This window comes from Lipophrys pholis (assembly GCF_963383615.2).
Source record: "Lipophrys pholis genome assembly, chromosome: 14".
In the NCBI taxonomy this organism is placed as follows: Eukaryota; Metazoa; Chordata; class Actinopteri; order Blenniiformes; family Blenniidae; genus Lipophrys; species Lipophrys pholis.
In genome coordinates this window covers 16,384,260-16,403,131 of record NC_137633.1, presented here as the reverse complement: position 1 = coordinate 16,403,131, position 18,872 = coordinate 16,384,260, and the positions used below count along the sequence as shown (strand labels likewise).

At 42.3% G+C, this 18,872-nt stretch overlaps 1 protein-coding gene across 5 annotated transcripts in view; it reads left to right on the top strand.

The window, feature by feature from the left end:
* ralgapa2 (Ral GTPase activating protein catalytic subunit alpha 2) overlaps positions 1-18,872 on the top strand; it is a 99,125-nt gene that overhangs the window by 42,904 nt on the left and 37,349 nt on the right. For 2 of the 5 annotated variants that reach the window (XM_080479933.1, XM_080479935.1), the window contains exons 21-32: positions 743-925; positions 1,578-1,771; positions 1,912-2,010; positions 3,124-3,279; positions 7,315-7,443; positions 9,703-9,831; positions 10,069-10,127; positions 11,438-11,546; positions 15,125-15,235; positions 15,485-15,553; positions 15,790-15,954; positions 18,262-18,439. In XM_080479933.1, coding sequence (XP_080336059.1) covers positions 743-925; positions 1,578-1,771; positions 1,912-2,010; positions 3,124-3,279; positions 7,315-7,443; positions 9,703-9,831; positions 10,069-10,127; positions 11,438-11,546; positions 15,125-15,235; positions 15,485-15,553; positions 15,790-15,954; positions 18,262-18,439 — 1,581 coding nt within the window. The remainder of the gene's footprint in view (positions 1-742; positions 926-1,577; positions 1,772-1,911; positions 2,011-3,123; positions 3,280-7,314; positions 7,444-9,702; positions 9,832-10,068; positions 10,128-11,437; positions 11,547-15,124; positions 15,236-15,484; positions 15,554-15,789; positions 15,955-18,261; positions 18,440-18,872) is intronic. The other 3 variants (XM_080479934.1, XM_080479937.1, XM_080479936.1) reach the window with 3 other exon arrangements.

Here is an 18,872-nt window from a genome sequence, read left to right as displayed (position 1 = left end):
TTTATGATAAAATCTCACACAAATAAAACGTGTGGGGGGGTCAGATAAGAAAATGCCTCTTACCACATTAACAGCAGCCATTTTTTGTAAAAAAAAAAAAAAAAAAAAAAGGTCAGCTGATGTGAGTAAAGCTATTATTCTCACTATTGTAAATCACATTATGTGTGTTAAACATCTATATAATACACTCCATGTATTCCTCACGTCTTGGATGAAATGCTTTATATTGCATATTGTGACTACTTTGTGTTGTTTGTTGCTGTTACATGCAGTCCACAGTGTCTCTTATCAGATCAGCTTTCCCTTGTGTTTGCACATTTTGACACTTGAAAACTTTAGTAAATGAGGCCTGCGGATGACGAGACAATCAATAATGTGCTCACGAAATAGAGAAGCGAGTTCAAGGCAGAGGACTGGACTTTAAAGACTTCATTAATTCTGGCGCCTCTTTGAGCTGAGCGTCTAAGTAATACATTCAGTTCAAGAAAACATGGTCATTAGCCTGCTGTTTGATTCCGAGACATCTCTTGGATTTTCCTCATGGCTGTGTTGTTATAGCGAGATGAAATCAAGTTTTTGAGCCCAAGGTTTACTCCCTCCATAATTATCGATGGACACTTTGCTGGTTCCCCCTGTGGTCGTCCCACCCTTGTGCGTGGTCTTAGGTCTGTGTTTCCTACATTGTGATCATAGTGTCCCTGTGCTCCCTGGTTTTATTCCTGTCCCCCTTTGTCGTTTTTAGGTCCTGAGTCTGCCCTCCCTCCCCACTCTGCACCCCCGTCCTACCACCACCTCCACAACCACTACCATTACCCCCAGAACCCGCTCCCCTCACCAGCCCTGCTGGTGCACACCGAGTGCCCGCGGGACTGCCCCCTGGACGACACCATGCATCAGTCTGTCTTACACATGCCACACCACTTGGGTACTGCTTCCTAGCTGCTACTCATCAAAAAGGCCGCAGAGGCGACCTCAACATTAGACCTCCATGCTCTTTATCTCACCCTTTTCATGACTCCTTCCCTGTTGTCATTTCTGATTTGTGACATTTCCCACTCCCTGTTCACTTTCCTCAAATACCTAGGGGTTGTCTTGGAGCTCAACACCCTTTTTTTAAATTAAACTCCTGCTTTTTGACGCATTTTAATCATCTTGGATCTGCACCACCATCCTTTTCTGTCACTTCCCAGTTTCGTCCGATTCCCACTGTTCATTTGCTGCCCACTAGGTGGCACTATTCTCCCACAATTTATTTGGGTCGTGCATGCAACTTGTGCCTGTTTCCCAAACGTGTTTTAGTGTTTAGATAAACATTTTAACACTTAAATACATTTGGGAAAATGCATTGCAAGACCAACGATTCAGTCAACAGTCATGTGGTTTTCAGTGATCTTTAATCTTCTTCAGCTTCTCTCAAAACTCTTTCATCAAAGTTTCACTGCACTTGTTGACTGAATCTCGTCTCTTAAGCAATGTTAAATACTGTTTATTTTTCATGGGCGCCAACGAGTGTAAGCTTTGCCAAACATTTGCTCGTGTGCCCTAAAGCATTCAATACTTTGTTTTTGACCGTGCAGACAGTAGTGAGTGTCTGGCTGATGACGTCAGCATCATCGCCGGTGGGACTCTGACTGGTTGGCACGCTGATTCTGCCTTCGTCCTGTGGAGGAGGATATTAGGGATCCTGGGAGATGTCAACAATATCCGCTGTCCCAAAATCCACGCCAAGGTCTTCTCCTACCTTTACGATCTCTGGCACAAACTGGCAAAGGTACAACAGCAAAACACTGGCGCTTCCTGTAATCCCGTAGTGTTGGTTGACCCTCCGTTCTAACTGGGACGTTGTATTCTGTCGTGCAGTGAAGCTGGTTGAGATCTCAGGTAATATTGTTGTGTTCCTCATGCCCACAGATTCGGGACAACCTTGGGATCAGCGTGGACAACCAGTCGTCGCCTCCTCAGCCTGTCTTCATCCCTCCTCTTCGAATGCTGGCATCCTGGCTCTTTAGGGTGGGAACAACTCAACATATTTAGAAAATTCTGATTAAAGCAAAGCAATTAAAAGACATACAATGAATAAAAAAAAAACATTTAAACATAGTTACATACATAAATATACATAAATTAAAACAGCAAATCCAGTAGATTTTTGTGGTTTTATTGAGAGCAACTACAATATTCCATAGGTCATTTTGTGTGCCTGCCTCTCGCTGCCGACCGCTTGTTTACATTACAGCACACGTTGGCGAGTTAATTTGTTTAACGGGAACTTTTTTCACCGTTTTTTTGTGGATTCAGAATCGGTTAGTCGAATCGTTAACAAAACTTGGAGCAACTTCTTCCCGAACGTTTCGTATGTTTTGACGAAAACGGCGCAGGACTCGTTACACGGCAGAAAAATAATAACAAAATTGAACAGCCACCTAGGAGAGTAATCTTTGCGTCTAAGGCAGGCACAAGAATTATTTGTTCGATCTAGCTCTCCTTGCTGGAGGTTAATCTGTAACAGAGCAGATTTAAAGAGTCATGTCTGATGGCAGGAAGATCTTAGTGAGGCCTGCAATGGTTTCGTTTATTCTTTTGTCTGATGACTTTTAACAGTTTAGATTTATTTTTTTACAGTGAGAAAGATATGTTGTAGCTGAGAACTGAGTCAATTAGTTGATTGTAAACAATTGTGAGTGTTTTTGGTTCCATCTCACAGTAAACAACTGGATTGTCGATTCAAATTCTAAAATCACATCAACCAGATCCACGGTTTCTTCCTCAAATTAATCAAAGCTTTTTCACTGACTATTATCAGTTTTCTAGGAACTTCTGCTCAATATGAATACGTCTTGCATTAAACTGCAACAGCATCAGTCTTCTTCTTCCTCACAAACTGTACGCTGCTTTGCGTTTGACCAACGCAGTAAGAATTTTGAAAATGCAGACAGTTATATAACATGCGGCTAATGAAAAGAAGTGTGTGCAGTAGATTTAAAATCTGAATTTGTAGTTTTTTCTTATTGATTAAAAAACCCACTGTTTTACAACTTCTTATCTTCCCAAGCTTCTTCTACAGCATCATAAACATTCCAGTCTTCACTTTTTGCTGACCTTGTGATCCCCCCCCCTCCACAGGCCACCATGTTACCTGCAGAGTACAAAGCCGGGAAGCTGCAGGCCTACAAGCTCATCTGTGAGATGATGACTAGGCACCAGGATGTGCTCCCAAACGGTGACTTCTTGGTGCATCTCTACCACATCATGCACAAGGGCTTCACCAGTGAAGACCAGGTACGGCCAGCAGATGGCGCCAGCAGCTATGCCGTCAGACTGCTTCTCTTCCACCAGCAGGTGGCATAGAGAGCAAACAGATCTGCTCTGGCCCCAGTCAGAAGGCTGCAAACAGTCATTTGTAGTTGCTAATATGCCATATACTTTATGACTGATATTCAACAAGTGGTTTCTGCTGTCATCGAGCTAAACATTTCCACTGTGTCTGCATGTAATAAAACATTGAGAAGCATTGGGGATCAAGTTCAGTGGAGGAAAACACTGATCATATAGATACAATTTCTGATATGGGTGCGGTTTTTCAAAAGAAGAAAAAAAATAAATAACTGGCTCACCAACTAGTGTTTTATCTTCCATATTTGTAGGCCTCATGATTCCCCATACTGAAATCTGACATAACTCTTTTGCTTCCTTACGAGGCTCAGTGGAGATGAATGGAATACCCCAAAACAAAGGGCAGGGATAAAAAGTGGCGTTTTGTATGCATGTGTAGTATTTATGTCTGTAATATGTATAGGCCCTCCTGGCAGGATTTCTATTGCGTCTTGGCAGCGCGACAAGCTTATTAGAATGTTTTCCATGTCGTTAAATAATGTTTGGAGCCCCTGTCGTGTATACGTGATTAATTAAGGACTGACGTCTGTCGCGCTCCGTTAGACTGACATGTCGGCCAGGGGCCCAGAGGAGACCGTCCTGCCTGCCCGCGAGTGTGTGAAGGAGTGGGAGGAGGAGCCCGGGGAACGTGGTAGAGTAGAGTGGAGCAATGAGGGGGGCACACCGAGCGGCCGGGCAGCATTCTCCAGCTTTTGTTGTGGCTCTGTATAATGCGTTGGGGGGCCAGAGCCAGGCTGGCCACTGAAGCATGCTCAAATTGGCCGGAGAAAAGAGTCCTCACGCCACACAATAGAGGACAGCCGCACGCCTGCTTATCATAAGAAAGTGGCTCTCATTCCACCCCCGCCTCCCCTTTCCCCCTCTGCCTTCACCCCCACCCCCACCCCCACCCCCCGCTGAACCTACAACAAGGGAAAAATACATCTACTTTTGCAGTTTTTTCTTTTTTTATTTTTTGAAATCATGCATATAATTTTTTTTTTTCTTAAGTGGACATTTTTTTTTCTTTAAGTTTGAAAAAAAAAAATAATTGGTGAAGGCTTGTGTGAAAGTTGTGATAGTAATGATTATAAATTCATTCATGAAAAATTTCAATCTCAGAGTGATGAATTAAGTCTTGTGTGTCATTTATATAAAATTTGTTTGGGATTTGTTTACAAAATCACCAAAAATGATAAATAAGTCACATTTTGTAGTATAGAAATTATTTTCTTAATTTCTGTACAAGATGGACTACACACTATTTTTAACCACTGTTCTCCTACATGAACTTGTATTAATAAATAACTCTACATATGACTTGTTACAAGCATTGACACTTGTTTATGGTCAAAAACATGAATCGGATGTGCTGACTGGAAGGAAGTGCCAAACTGTAACAGCAACACTTACCTCAATGTTTAACTGAAATATTTTATCGTCTTTATTCGAATTTACAACTGAAGTTAACTTCTGACATGTAAATAGTGCCTTTATTTTGTTTCTTTTGTATTACTAAATCCTCTCATAGTTGTCATTTCTGTCAAGTAGCCAAATCTGCCTCTCGGTGGACAACAGGAGGAATCCCAGTGTAAATCCTCCTTGTTAAAATCCACTAAGCTTTTAGGAAAATGACAGTTTCCCTCGGAGGGATTCTCCTTCCAATTGACAGAGAGCCAAGGTCAGGGCTATTGTCCTGATTGTCTGTCACTCTTTGGCCACTAGTCTCACAAAGGCTTGACCACAACACAATAGCAGTAATCTATCTAATAGGCCTACAATCTGGACCGCAATAGTATTTTTGTAAAATATAGTGGAGTGCACACAAAGCCTTTATGCATCTTTTCGCTGCCTCCTGTAGGTTAGAGCATGCATCAGTCATTCACTTTAAGCACCCATTAAAGGCATTAACACATAACAACCTCACTATTTGTGCAGGCGAGAAAGACTGTTTACCCACTGAGAGAGCTTCCGCCTACTTAACTTAATTTCATCTTTAATAAAACATGTTTTTTTTTTTAAACTCACAAATTTTGTGTTATTTATGTGCTGCTAGATCTGAAGGTTGACCCCGAAGCCGGCAAGCTGGTTGACTGATTAAACTCATAGTTATGCAGGTTGGTCAAACCTGTTTTTTCCCAGTGGCTCACGAAGGCAAACATCTCTCGAATTTCATCAGTAATTTGGTCCCACAGTCAACTGGAACTGTCCTCGTTGTGTAAATGAGACCAAAATTGTCCGATACGGTGCAGAGTGATGTAATGCCGGAGTGAACCCTCTCACCCCCGGGGGCCGACAGGTGGAAAGCGTGTGCTTTCCTGGAGATGAGGCCGCGTAAAAAGGCTCCGAGGTGGCTCTATTCAAAGTTACGTTAATGCACCTTTTGTTGACGCGGGGCCATTCCTGCTGCCAACACGGTGCCGTGTGCGGTTGTCCCCCAACCCGCATTTCTCAATTCTGATTTCTATACACACACCTCAAACCAGGTCTCCTCTACTTACACATACAATTGAAAGCACTTTGCATTTTACATTTGTGGCGTCCTCTAAAATGCTCATTTCAGGCAATCAAGAAACAGTTTGTTGCCTGCTAATTACCTCTGACTGCACTGCACATTATGCTTCAGAGGTCAATTACCAACAAAATGAGGGTAAAATGGGTCCTCAATTCTGAAGCTCTTCCCACCAATTTTCCACAAGCAGTGCCGGTGTTGGTTTGACTTATTACCTTCGCTGTGTTTGTTCTATTCTTCTTTTGTTCACCTGCATTCGATGTTTACCAAAGCTTTTGGTGATTAATGTCACAGATAGATAGGTGGTACAGTATGAGAGAGAGAGAGAGAGATGGAGGGAGAGAAAGCGAGCGCCTGTGTATTTGTTAAGGTCGCCACTCGGTTCAGCTGGAAACGGGCTAATGTTTGAACTGTCCGATTTACTCAAGTTTATGGCCAAGAAGGCAGGTGTTTCCTAGCCTGGACCTTGCCTTTGTACACACAAATGCACATGCATGTCTCAGATAAGAGAGGGGGTGACAATCTTTCTGTCTCACTGAGATGCTTCAACCTCATACCTGTGAGTGGTTTTTTTTTTTTTTTCCCCCCTAAAAGATTGTCAATCCTCTTGTCAGTGAATAATTAAACCTCTTTGCTGCAGGCCTTACCATCTAAATATAGCGTGGAAAAGCTGTTAACATCTTTTTATGCTCTTGTCGGGTGTGGAATTACACCATACATACTTGAGCAGTTTGTGCAAAGTCCTCACCAGACATGTACAGCATATGTCGGCGCTGTCGGAGCCCTCATCTGCCTCTGAGCCGCTCGTACCTCAGGAAAGCAAATCCGTAATCAAGGCCAGAGACGAGGTATTGCTTTGTTATGTGTGTACATACGTGTGACTCATGAAAGTTGAGGTCTTTTGTTCTTCTCCCTAATTTCCATCTGCTCTCTCTCTCTCCCTCTTACCCACTCTCCTTTTTCTTACTCACTGTGGAGGGGTTTTTTTTTTTTTTTTTGGGTGACATGAACTCCTGAGTGCTTCACTCTCCCCAGCACGTTTTAAAATATCCTACCTGTTGAAGTGAAAAGCTTTTTCCCCTGCCATGTCTCTCACATAGAAGCTAATTTACAAAATATCGCAGTTGCTGCCTCACTCCACCCACAGTAACAAGATTAACAAATGTAAAAACCCACACATAACTGGGAATTTTTTTCCGACATTTTTTTGTCGGCTGTGTTACAACTCGGCTCATTTCTCCACTGCAGCTCACTCGGATAAACCCTTACACTCATCTAATGGTTAATCAGATCTCATCCATTACATTTTTTTGCCCCCAAAAATCCAAATAAATCCCATCAATGTAGTCCTGAGAGGGTTAATTAAGATCGGTGCAGAGATTCTGGCTCACCTCCCTTTGACACCCCTGCATGTCTGCTCCTTTCGTCAGGATGTTTTGAACACCATCATTCGGTCCTGCTCTCCCCGCTTCTTCTTCCTCGGCCTGCCGGGCTTCACCATGCTCATTGGAGATTTCATCACGGCCGCTGCCTGCGTCCTCGCCTCGGACTCCTCTGAGGTAGAAACCGCTCTTTTTTTTTTTTTGCAGGAAGTGTAAATGGAAATTTGTCAGTTCAATGCCAAAACCAGTAGATCCTCACAGCTGATCTATTAATAATTCTGTGAATGGCTAAATGTCTGTATCGTTTACTGTTTTAGATTTTATTTTTGCAGCTTCCTGACTTTAGAAAGTTCAGACGAACTTGTGCTGCCATGCAGAATGCGAACTGCTAACTGTCACAACTGCTTTAAGAGAGTATTATTTACTGTAGGAGTATCATTGATTTCATGACATATTAACATAATCCCATTACACAGCATGTCAGAAAGACATAGAACTAATGGAAAAATGATTAGAAACTCATTTTAAATGGTAACTGTGGACTTTACAACTGAAACAATTGTCTTCTCCATATAACCAATTGAGAAGAGCCAGTGGGCGACCAGTGGGCGACCACTGTGCTGCGCCCAGGGAACATTTGGGGGGTTTACGAGCCTTGCTCAGGGGTCCACCGTAGTAGCGTTCAAGGTGGGGCCAAGCAGTGGTTTCCACTTCCCCCAACAACATTTCTCCGCTGTCCAAGGACTCAAACCACAGACTTTCTCCATATAAGCTTGCTTCTCTAATCCTGTGTTAGTGGATATACTTCAAACACAGAGTCACATCCATCCATCTTCTTTACTGGTTTATCCAACGTAGGGTCTCGTTCCATCTCAGCATAGGAGAAGTCAAGGTGCATCACCAGTCCATCACAGGGCAAACAGTCATGCCTGCGAGTAAATTTAGAGACACTAATTTAATGAATATGCATGTTTTGGAGTGTGGCAAGAGACTGCAGTAGCTATAATATATATATATATATATTTATTTTATTTTATTTTTTAAACAAAGACAGACGGGGAGAACTTCCAAACTATTCACAGAAAAGTCCCACAGCCTGAAATCACACTTGGGAGATTTTGCCTGTGAGGGTGGACCGCAAACCCCTACATCACCTTAAAGCCTCATTTAGTCTCTGCTCAGTCAATATTTGTAGGGAATGCAGAAATATGAGGGCTACTATTTAAAGCTAGTGCTGTTTCAGGTTAATCTTCATGCTACTAAGAAAATCTCATTCATATTATTGACGAGTTCTCAAAACGGCTTTTATTTCACAAATAATATCATGTTGGGGCTTTCTGGGCAACTACTTGTTTCAAGTGCCCTTTCATTTGTTTGTCTTGTAAGAAAGTAATCATGATCATTCTTTTATCTCGTTGAACTCAATAAAATATTGTGCTTCATTTTAATTCAGGCACCTACTACCTGTAAACACATCTTCACCTCTTTTATAGAAGCATGCAGCTGTTTTTAAGAGGCAAAGAGCAGTTAATTACAAATCAAATGGCTGTAATTAGAGAGAGAGAGGGGTTGAATGAAGAGTGTTTCATTAAATGCACATGAGTATTACATGTAGTGTCACCATGACTCTCAGTCATGTTTATTTGATTTAAGAAACTAATGTGATTATGGTCCTAAACCAAGTGGGTAATGTGGACCCTGCATTGAAATGAACTAAGTAACAGACCGATGTGCATGTTGGAATACTGGTTGGCAACTTCGCCTCACAGCAAGGATATCCCGGGTTTAAGTCCGAGCTTAATGGCTTTTCTGAGTGGAGTTTGCATGTTCTCAATGCAAGTGCATGATATACTCCACTTTTCCCACAACTCTGAGTGGAATAAAACAGTACAGAAGCTGAGTAGATGGTATTAAGTCTTTTTAAATTATCTATCTTCATACGATGCCGACAACGTATTCTTTTTCCCCAGTTTGCACTGATTTAGATTGAAAACTGTTTCTTCCTTTTAACTCCATGATGTGTCCAAAACAGAAGGCCATTTATATGTGCCGTGTCTCTCTGGTGTACTTGACAGATAATTTCATATCCCCCTGCATAGATTTATTATCTCCATTCAGCTTCATAGCAGCTCATCAGGTGCAACAACATGCTCAATCTGCTTTGGAGCTGCATTCATCCCACATTTAATCAGTCATTTTGTTTTTTCCGACGCCTACCATGTGTCATGTCTTTCTCTCGAACATCAGCAGAATCATGAATAACGATTAAATTAATTCAGCTGGATCCCTTCAATTCTTTCCCCATGGATTGCGGCCTTCCTGTTTCCTGGTAGTGGCTTGTTTTCGTGTTGTTTTCAGGAATTAATGATGCAATAGTTGTTTTTTTTGTAGAATTTTTTGGTTTGTTTGTTCTTTTCAATCTGTAATCTCCGCCAGGCTCCGAGGATGGAGGCTCACACAATCCTTGGCTCCCTGGTGTGTTTCCCCAATCTTTACCACCAAATTCCTGTACTGCAACATGTGCCGGGCTCTGATGACATCCATGTTGGCAAGGAGGATATCAAGGTAAATAGTCAACCTGATGACTGTCATCATACATTTACCTTCACTGCGGGTGAATTACTTAAAAAAAATAACGGTGCATGTTTCTGCAAAATGTTAATATTGAGATCTGAAGGATGATATTATGTCTAAGATTTGATGGAATCACGTTTTTTTGGTTGTTGTTTTTTTAAATCAACTTCCAGCAAACGTTCCATTCAGCTGTATGAGAATAACCAATGTTATTTTTTTTCTGTTCAGGATTACCTGGTGAACCTCCTGCTCGAGGCAGCAACGAAGGAACACAGTGAAGGGGCCCGGTAGGCTGAGCAATATTGTTAAAAGTTTTACCAAATCACATTTTATCTATACTGTATTGCCAAAACTATTTCCTCAGCTATTCAAATCTTTGAATTCAGGAGTTCCAATAACTTCCATGGCCACCGGTGTATAATATGAAACACTGAGTCATGCAGACTACTTCCACAAACATTAGTGAATGAATGAGTCGCTCTCAGGATCTCAGTGAATTCCAAGATTGGACGCCAACTGTGCAACAAGTCCAGCTGTGAAATATCCTCGCTACTAAATAGTCCACCACTGTTGGTCGTACTACAACAAGGTGGACGCGATTGGAAACAACAGCAACTCAGCCACAAAGTGGTCGGCCACTAAATAAAAACTGATCGGGGTCAGTGGATGCTGAGGGACTTATTGCGCAAAAGTCGGCAACTCTCTGCGGAGTCAACAACTACAGAACACCAAACTTCATGCGATCTTCAGATTAGCTCATGAGCAATACGTAGAGCTTCACAGAGGGTTTCCATCAGGGTTTCTGATCAGTCTGGGTTTGGCGGTTTCCAGGAGAACGGTACTTGTCTGACTGTTTTGTACCAAGTGTAAAGTTTGGTAGAGGGGGGGATTATGGTGTGGGCTTGTTTTTCAGGACTTGGGCTCGGCCCTTTATTTCCAGTGAAAGGAAGTCTGGAAGGTTCAGCATACCAAAACATTTTGGACAATTTCATGCTCATAGCTTTGTGTGTACAGTTTGGAGATGGCCCCTTCTTGTTCCAGCATGACGATGCACCAGTGCACAAAACAAGTCCACAAAGACATGGATAAGCCAGTTTGGTGTTGAAGAACTTGATTGGCCTGCACAGAGTCTTGACCTTAACCCAATAGAACATCTTTTGGTGATTGTGAGTCAGGTCTTCTCGTCCCACATCAGTGTCTGACCTCACAAATGCTCTTCAGGAAGAATGGTAAAACTTCTCATAAACACACTCCTAAACCTTGTGGAAAGTCTTCCTAGAAGAGTCAAAGGTGTTATAGCTGCAAAACGTGGACCGAAATCATGTTACATCCTTTGGTTTATGAATGGGATTTCACTAAAGTTTATGTACGTGTGAAGGCAGGCGAGCAAATATTTTTGGCAAAATAGTATATTGTGTACCGGTATTGATAAACCATAAAAAAAAGTGTATTTATTACCAAATAAAACAAGTGATATCTGTCATGAACTATAAACCTAGCTGGAAAGGGATGTCTAATGCTATTTTCTAAATGTTTTAACATTTATTTATGAATATTTGTTTGAGCTTTGTGTGACTTTCCTGTCTCTGTAATCCAGGTGCATCGCCGTGTGCAGCCTGGGACTGTGGGTGTGTGAGGAACTGATGCAAAAGAGCATTCATGCCCAGGTTAAAGATGCCATCAATGTCCTGGGTGTAACACTAAAGGTTAGTGACCCTCAGATTCAATAAAACTTCATATTCACCAATACCTGTTATATATGCTCAATTACGTGTGTTTTTTTCTCATCTCAATGTATTTTGATTGAAATGGGAAAAAAAAGATGTGTTCACCACCATTATCCTATAATTGAACATAATATATATTCATCACTACAGTGTGTTGCAGTGAGTACTGTAGGAGCAAGAAGCGCCCTTTTGTTTTACCATGCAAGCGCCGTAGTGTTTAGCTCCAACAGAAATGATAGTTGATTACATAAAAGGACTGCAGAACAATTTCAACATAGTGAGGGGAGAAAAACTGTGAGAATAAAACATGTCCAGTGATGTGACTCATGGGTGTATTTTGGAAGAGCCCTCTTCTCTCCCTTAGTTAAGAGATGCAGAGAACCACAAGGTGTAGGTGTGTGTGTGTGTGTGTGTGTGTGTGTGTGTGTGTGTGTGTGTGTGTGTGTGTGTGTGTGTGTGTGTGTGTGTGTGTGTGTGTGTGTGTGTGTGTGTGTGTGTGTGTGTGTGTGTGTGTGTGTGTGTGTGTGTGTGTGTGTGTGTGTGTGTGTGTGTGTGTGTGTGTGTGTGTGTGTGTGTGTGTGTGTGTGTGTGTGTGTGTGTGTGTGTGTGTGTGTGTCATGGAACAGGGTTTGGGGCGGTGGCGTAATTTCCAGGCTGCTCACTCTCAGTAGATGTGGGCCAATTTAAGCAGCTACATCTCCCAGCTTCCTGCTCGAGCAACCCCCCCCCCCCACCCCTTCTCTAATGGAGCAGTAATCACTCCCCTGTACAACTTGACACACAGACTCAGCCAGCCCCAAAATAGAGGGTAGAGGCTGGGTGGGGGATCTCGGGGGAAGAGTGGTACTGAGAGTCTCTTTTCTAAAAGCAGGTGCTGAACTCTCAGGGCCCCTTTTTGTGTTTGGCCATTTCTGCACTCCCCACATTGTCTGCCCTTGTTACATGTTGAGAGGCATTCAGCCAGAAGAAATGGGAAATTCTATTTCTCCACAAAGAATTTCAAATCACTGAAGAAATCCACATTTGAAAGAAAATTGTCAACAGCTCAATTCTTTCCTCCAATGAGGTCGGAGAAAATGAGCCATGGTTTGAAGTGAAATGAAATTATGCTGATTATCGGCACAGTAAATGAAAAAAACTAGATTTAAAGAAAATGACCATTTTGTACAGTCGGTTGTTGGCCAAACTTTTTTTATTACTATTATCTTGGAACAACTGTGTTTTGAAGCCATTTTAGAATGGAGCTGCCTCAAATCAAAAAGACGACAAAAGAGCCACTGATTTCATTGGAAATCCTAAAAATACTTTCAAACTTTTCTGCAACTTTGACATGTATTTCTGCAGAAAGGGCAATGTGAAGATCATTTTTATGCACGTGTGTCCATGCCTACGCAAGTTCAAACATCATATTTGGAAGCGTTATCTTGTACAGTAGTCTTTTCTTTCTTTGGTGTGTAAAATTTGAAAGGATAGTTTTAGGTCAACTGAACCAGAGCAGTTCAGTAAGTTTTTCTGAAACCATAGAAATATTTACAACTTTAAATTTCGGTCTAATTTCAAGACAAAGAAACATTATTCTACTCTAAAACGAATTCTCTTTTGGGTCTATTTTCCAAACCAAATGGAAACTATTTTCCCCAAGTAGACACATTTATTTTGGTTACACTATACAAGGTCCTCCTGAACGCCAGATTGGAGCATCTGACAGCCCGTTTATTTGATTCTGAGCCATTATTTACAGCTATGTCACCATTTTAGGAAAGATAACGTCGTGATCGTCATCTGACAATTATTTACCACAGAGCAAGAAATATCTTAACAAAGCTCATTGATAGAAGAAAACTGATTTTTTTTAAACACTTATCTTAAAGAGAAGAGGGCACAGCAGAGCTGAGATATCGGTGATACTGCCATGACGGCTAGAAAATTAGCATCAGCCTCAAGCCATGCTGTCAGGGTGAGTTTGTATAAACAGGGATAATGCAGCAGCTTTAGGAGAAGTTTTTTGGACATTTCACTGTATTCTGCACTGTAAGGTTTCATTAAAAATGTCTTTTTGTTGAGATTGTAGTCATAAACATTTCCATCACGTGTACTCTGCGCCACAACAAAGAAAAACTTTAAAGTTTAAATTGAAAGGTTATTATGGCCGTATTTTACCAGTCCGGCCCACTCAACTGGGCTTCATGTGGCCCCTGAACTAAAATGTGTTTGACACCTGTTTCTTGAGGTTTATTCAGACATGATCAGGCCTGTTTTTCCAGCGTGCTATGACAATGTCAAAGCAGCAATGTATGCTCTTTGTTTTAATGTTAAAAGACAGAGGAGGAAAGCACATGAAGGCCTCGGAGCAGTCTTCTGAGGTCTTTCAGTAGTTTTTGTAGCGTCTTAGATGTGTCTACTTTATTACTCACGTCGAATTCGATCCTCCTTTATGAAAACTAGAAGACATGAAGCTGTGCTGTGTCCACCACATTTATACAATTTCTCTCCACCCGTTGATCTCGCATATTGCTTCATCCAGCGCAGGACCACATGGTGCTGGAGGCGATCCCAGCTGTTTGTGGGTGGTACGCCCCGGACAGGTCGACAGTCCATCACAATAGCCTTCTCTCACCTGTTGCTATTTTTACTTCCACCCGCCCGCTGCTGCTCCAGTTCCCTAACAAGAATTCATCAGTTATAAACTGTGAAATGCTGGTACGACCTCAAAGATTTGGCCTTGTTCTCCCTCCTGAGTAGTGATTTTTACAAGCCGCTCGTCCTCTGACACCGCCACTCGATAGGTCTCCTTTTGAGGACTTTAGCTGAATGGAGTCCTGCTTCTTTATTTGGCAAATTGTGTAACTGTAATGAAGTTGGTTTTCTGTCTCTCTGTGCACAAAGCCTTGTGTATTGATCTCCCGATGGTAGGATATCTGTCGGTCTGCCTTTTTGTACTTTGAGGAAACTGGATCAGTTCTATCAAAAGTGTTTTGAAGCCTCTTGCATTGTGGTTTTAGCCATGATTTGACCTCTTGGCTCAGAATAACACTTTTATATTTAGTCGGAAGCTGATGTTTGCCTTCTATCCCTCTACTTTTGTTTAACAATTATTGACATCGTGATATCAACTTTTGTAGTATACAAGTCTTAAAAGACTAAATCATGTTTTCATGCACTTGTTTTCACTCTGCATGTCAACATATTCAGCGAATCAGATGGAGCTCTACAGCTGTAGATTGTTTTTGAAAACCGATTATTTCAACATGGCATAATTTGTAGTTGCAACAAGACAGAAGTCAGAAGATGAAAAATCAAAGAAAAGTGACTGAAAAGAACCACTTCTCAAATGCTGCCGTTCTTGTGTATGCAATCAACAGAAGAAGGAAAGAAAATGAGGCACAGTTCTCTTGTTAAAATGGGGTGCAAGAAGACAGAGTATTGTTATTTCTGCTCACAAATACATCAACATATTCTGATGAAGCGATATGTTACAGCCCTATTGTGAACGTTGCTTACTCTGCAAGTTTCTAAGTCGTATTCACCCTCATTGCCTTGTCCCCTAATTTGTGCAGTTTGGAAACAAAGCAGTGGCTCAGGTGGCCTGTGACGTGTTTCAGCTGCTCATCTCTCACTGGGAACATCTTCAGAGGCTGGAAACTGCTCTCCCAAAGAAAATAATTGAGGTAACAATCCTGCACATACTCGCACAGCCAAATCACCTTTTTTTTTTTTTTTTTTTTCAGAATAAAATGAAAACTTGTTGTCAAATGACTGTAGCCTTACAATGTAATGTCTTACGTGAGGTGTTACTCATACGTATGCCTGCTCCACATCTCAATGCTTCTCATCCATTTTAGCACACGGCCCTGACTCAGCTGATGAATAGGAGTGTGTCATCCAATTATCTTTCTCCTTGTTTTGTCCCAACACAGATCTTTGTGGCCACAATAGCCTTTTTGTTGCCAAGTGCAGAGCACTCAACAGTGGAAGCAGACAAAAAGGTACATGCTGGAAAGGAGGGCACATGAAATGACTGAGATCTGAAGGCTCTTGATGTATCATATTGGAAAGGAGCATTTGCAGAGGAATGTTTCCACTGAAGTGATTTCTTTCTCCGCCTCCATCTTTCACCCTGTATTTTCTTTCTATGCGTTGTCTATCAAATTTACCCCATTCTTTATTACATGTTTTCATTGTGATGTCAGTTGAAACTTCTCTTTTTTCATTCCTCTCTCAGTTGATGGTGTCGCTGCTGCTCTGCTTGTTGGACTGGTGCATGGCTGTTCCCCTGAGCCTGCTGCTTGAACCCATCACCATGCCTTCACAGGACAACCACACTTCCCACAAACCCCCGCTGCTGGACTACATCTACAGGGTGGGTACCCTCGGAAGCAGCTGGGAAGTGAGAAACACCAAGAGATTCGGTTACAACACTTTACAGACTTGAAGATGGGCACTTTTTTACTGATTGATTTCCATTGTCCCCTGAAACACATGTAACCTTTGGCCATTGACACCACAACTTCAGCTTTGACATCTCCACCCCCACCCCACCACATGGGCTTGCCACTTTAATTAAACTCAACTCCACCGTGACCTTATGGCTATGCCTCATTTAACATTATGTGGTTCAACAGCATAGGCGCTCACACACACACACACACACACGCACACACTTATGACATGCATTTGACATATGCAGAAAACCCTTCATAAAATTCTCAACATTCATTAGCTTTATGTTTAAAGCATGCAAAATATTCAGTCTACTTCTGTGTTTTTGTCCCTCTAACACTTTACTTTATGGTCTGACCCTGAGGATGAGGGCCAGGCTTCAGGCACAAATGAATGAGGTATTATTCATTCCCTCCTGTCTGGACAGATGCGGTCAACGGCAGATCTTTGTAAGGATGTCACCCCTGATAAGAAATGGTCCAATTATTCAAACAGGACCCTTTGTCCACTCGATAAGCTCGGGCTATAAACGCTTGTCCTGGAGATTTGAATGGAATATGTCTTAATATGAGAGAGACTGCAGCTGCTATGAAAGCAAAGACAATTAGGCATGATTGGTTGTCTATCGGCACACAAAAGGCACGGCCCCTCTGGGTTTCATTCGTGGCATCACAAGGTGTGACAGTATTAAAGCAATATCAGGACTGAAATCTATACATTTCCACAGACACGCTGGCTGCTAATGATTCTGAATACCGAGCAAAGAATGGCTCCTCTAATAGGAAGCATCTCTCTTTATTCCATCACTGGCCAGTGTCACTGACATGATCATTCATTATTCACCTCACTTTAATTACAATTTTTATAGTTTAAAAAGAATCACTTCTTTTTTTGTAGCCATCAAACACTGAGCACAATACGTGTATGAAGCTATTGAAAAGGCTGTCATGCGTTATTACAGCTATAGAAAGGTGAGTTTGTTTTGATGACATGCACATTGCTGTGAAAAGCAACATTGCACTAGACCTTATCCGTCCACTGGAGTACAGCTCAGGCTTCTCCATCTGTTCTCTCTGGTTGCTTTAGCGGCCAGCTGCACCACTCTTCTGTGAGTGCGCGTGTGCACGTACGTGAACTTGTGTTTTAGGGGAACGAGCGACGGCAAAGATGGGTACATTGGTGCTTAAGCACACACGTCTCTGTGTTTTTATTGTTTGATTTGTGTATGTATGTGGCGTACTCGCATCTCCATACAATGTGTTCCCTTCTAACTACAGTACGCTTGTTTCGCTGTGTGTTACCCTTCCAGGAACTGTTGCTATGCGAAGTGCAGTCACTTAGTTGTCAAGCACAGCCGTGGGTTTGTCCCCTCCCCTCCCTTTCTACCTCTCCACAGAGGAAGCTCTTTGGGGCTTTGGTGTAGCAGCTGTTTGGTTCAGGTCTTTTCAGCATCGGGCCTCCAATCCCTCCCCCAATGCATCCAGAGACCTGCTCGGTGGAATCATCCACATACTGTCTGCATTGCCCCACACAATACTGTTTCACATGGCAGGGCCAGACTGCCTCTGTGAGCCAAGTGTGAGCGTATGTGTGCTCTGAATGGGATTAGCCTTTGCATGGTTTTGCCCGAGTTGTTCCACTCAGAATAAGAGGCACCCTCATCTACATATATAAGGCGTGTGAGGTACCCCCTCAGATGCACAATTTACACCTCCACTCAGATTATGCATTATACAGGTGTGTGTTTGCTCGTGGATGTGTTTGTGGCCAGGCATGCACGTTTGTGGTGTGGCGCTGCGCACAAGGATAAAGTCTTAATTAAATCAAACAGTGTAAACCTGTCCAATGGCTGTAATCAACTGCCCCAGTGCGCCTTATCTGGCTCTGCCAACGGATGCTCTGCCATCTGTTATGTAGATCGATACACTCACACATCACAGGAGAAATGGATTAGTGGCAATAAAGACCATCTTCTTTCCCTCCCTCCCCCTTTTGCCTTATGATGTAAATAGATCATATACACCCCTTTTCACATGCTGCTGGTTCATGTCCGTCTAAAACAGACCTGCAGGAGCATCACTGTACATTGTCTCGACAGACACCAGCATATCTAACAAGATCTTGTCTGTGCATATTAGAGTTGACATTAAGTCATCAAAGTGTTTCTCTCTGCCACACTGTACAGAATCTAGTCAGGCACACTTTATCTCGATATAATCAAATCCTGCTTTTTTCCCCTTCTCTTGTTCTTCAGGTACTGCACTGCTGTGTGTCCGGCTCCAACCTGCACACACAACAAAGCCGCTATCTCCTCAGTCTGTCAGACCTGTCCAGTGATTATGATCTCATGTTGGGTCAAGTTAAGAGCTGCGAGCCGGCACCATCGCAGCCCACCCCCTCTGACTTTGGCAACCTGCTCACCGTCGCCGAGGGTATGGCATCCAACAATGATACCAAAGTTTACAAAGGGAACTTTATGTTTCGGCACAGCTGATTTTAACAGGGCCTTCTCATGCTCACACCTATTTGATACAGTATGGAGACCCCCTGTCAAAATAATAATAATAATTAAAAAAAAAAAACTTAAAAAGGTTACAGGTAAAAGCAATCTCTTAATAGCCCATCCATTTGGAGCCGCACCGTCAAATGGCAATATCTTATTAATAGTATGAAAAGGAAATCAACGACCAGACGGAATGGAATGTTCGCATTAGTGTTCAGTCCTAAAGAGAAGACCCATTATGGGGTTTAGATAAAAATGTTTTTTTTTACCTTTGTTTTTGTGACCTTGTGATTCCATTAGGCAATAAAGTCCTCTCTCTCTCTCTCTCTCCCCCTCCATGTCCTCAACTTCTAAAAGAAAAA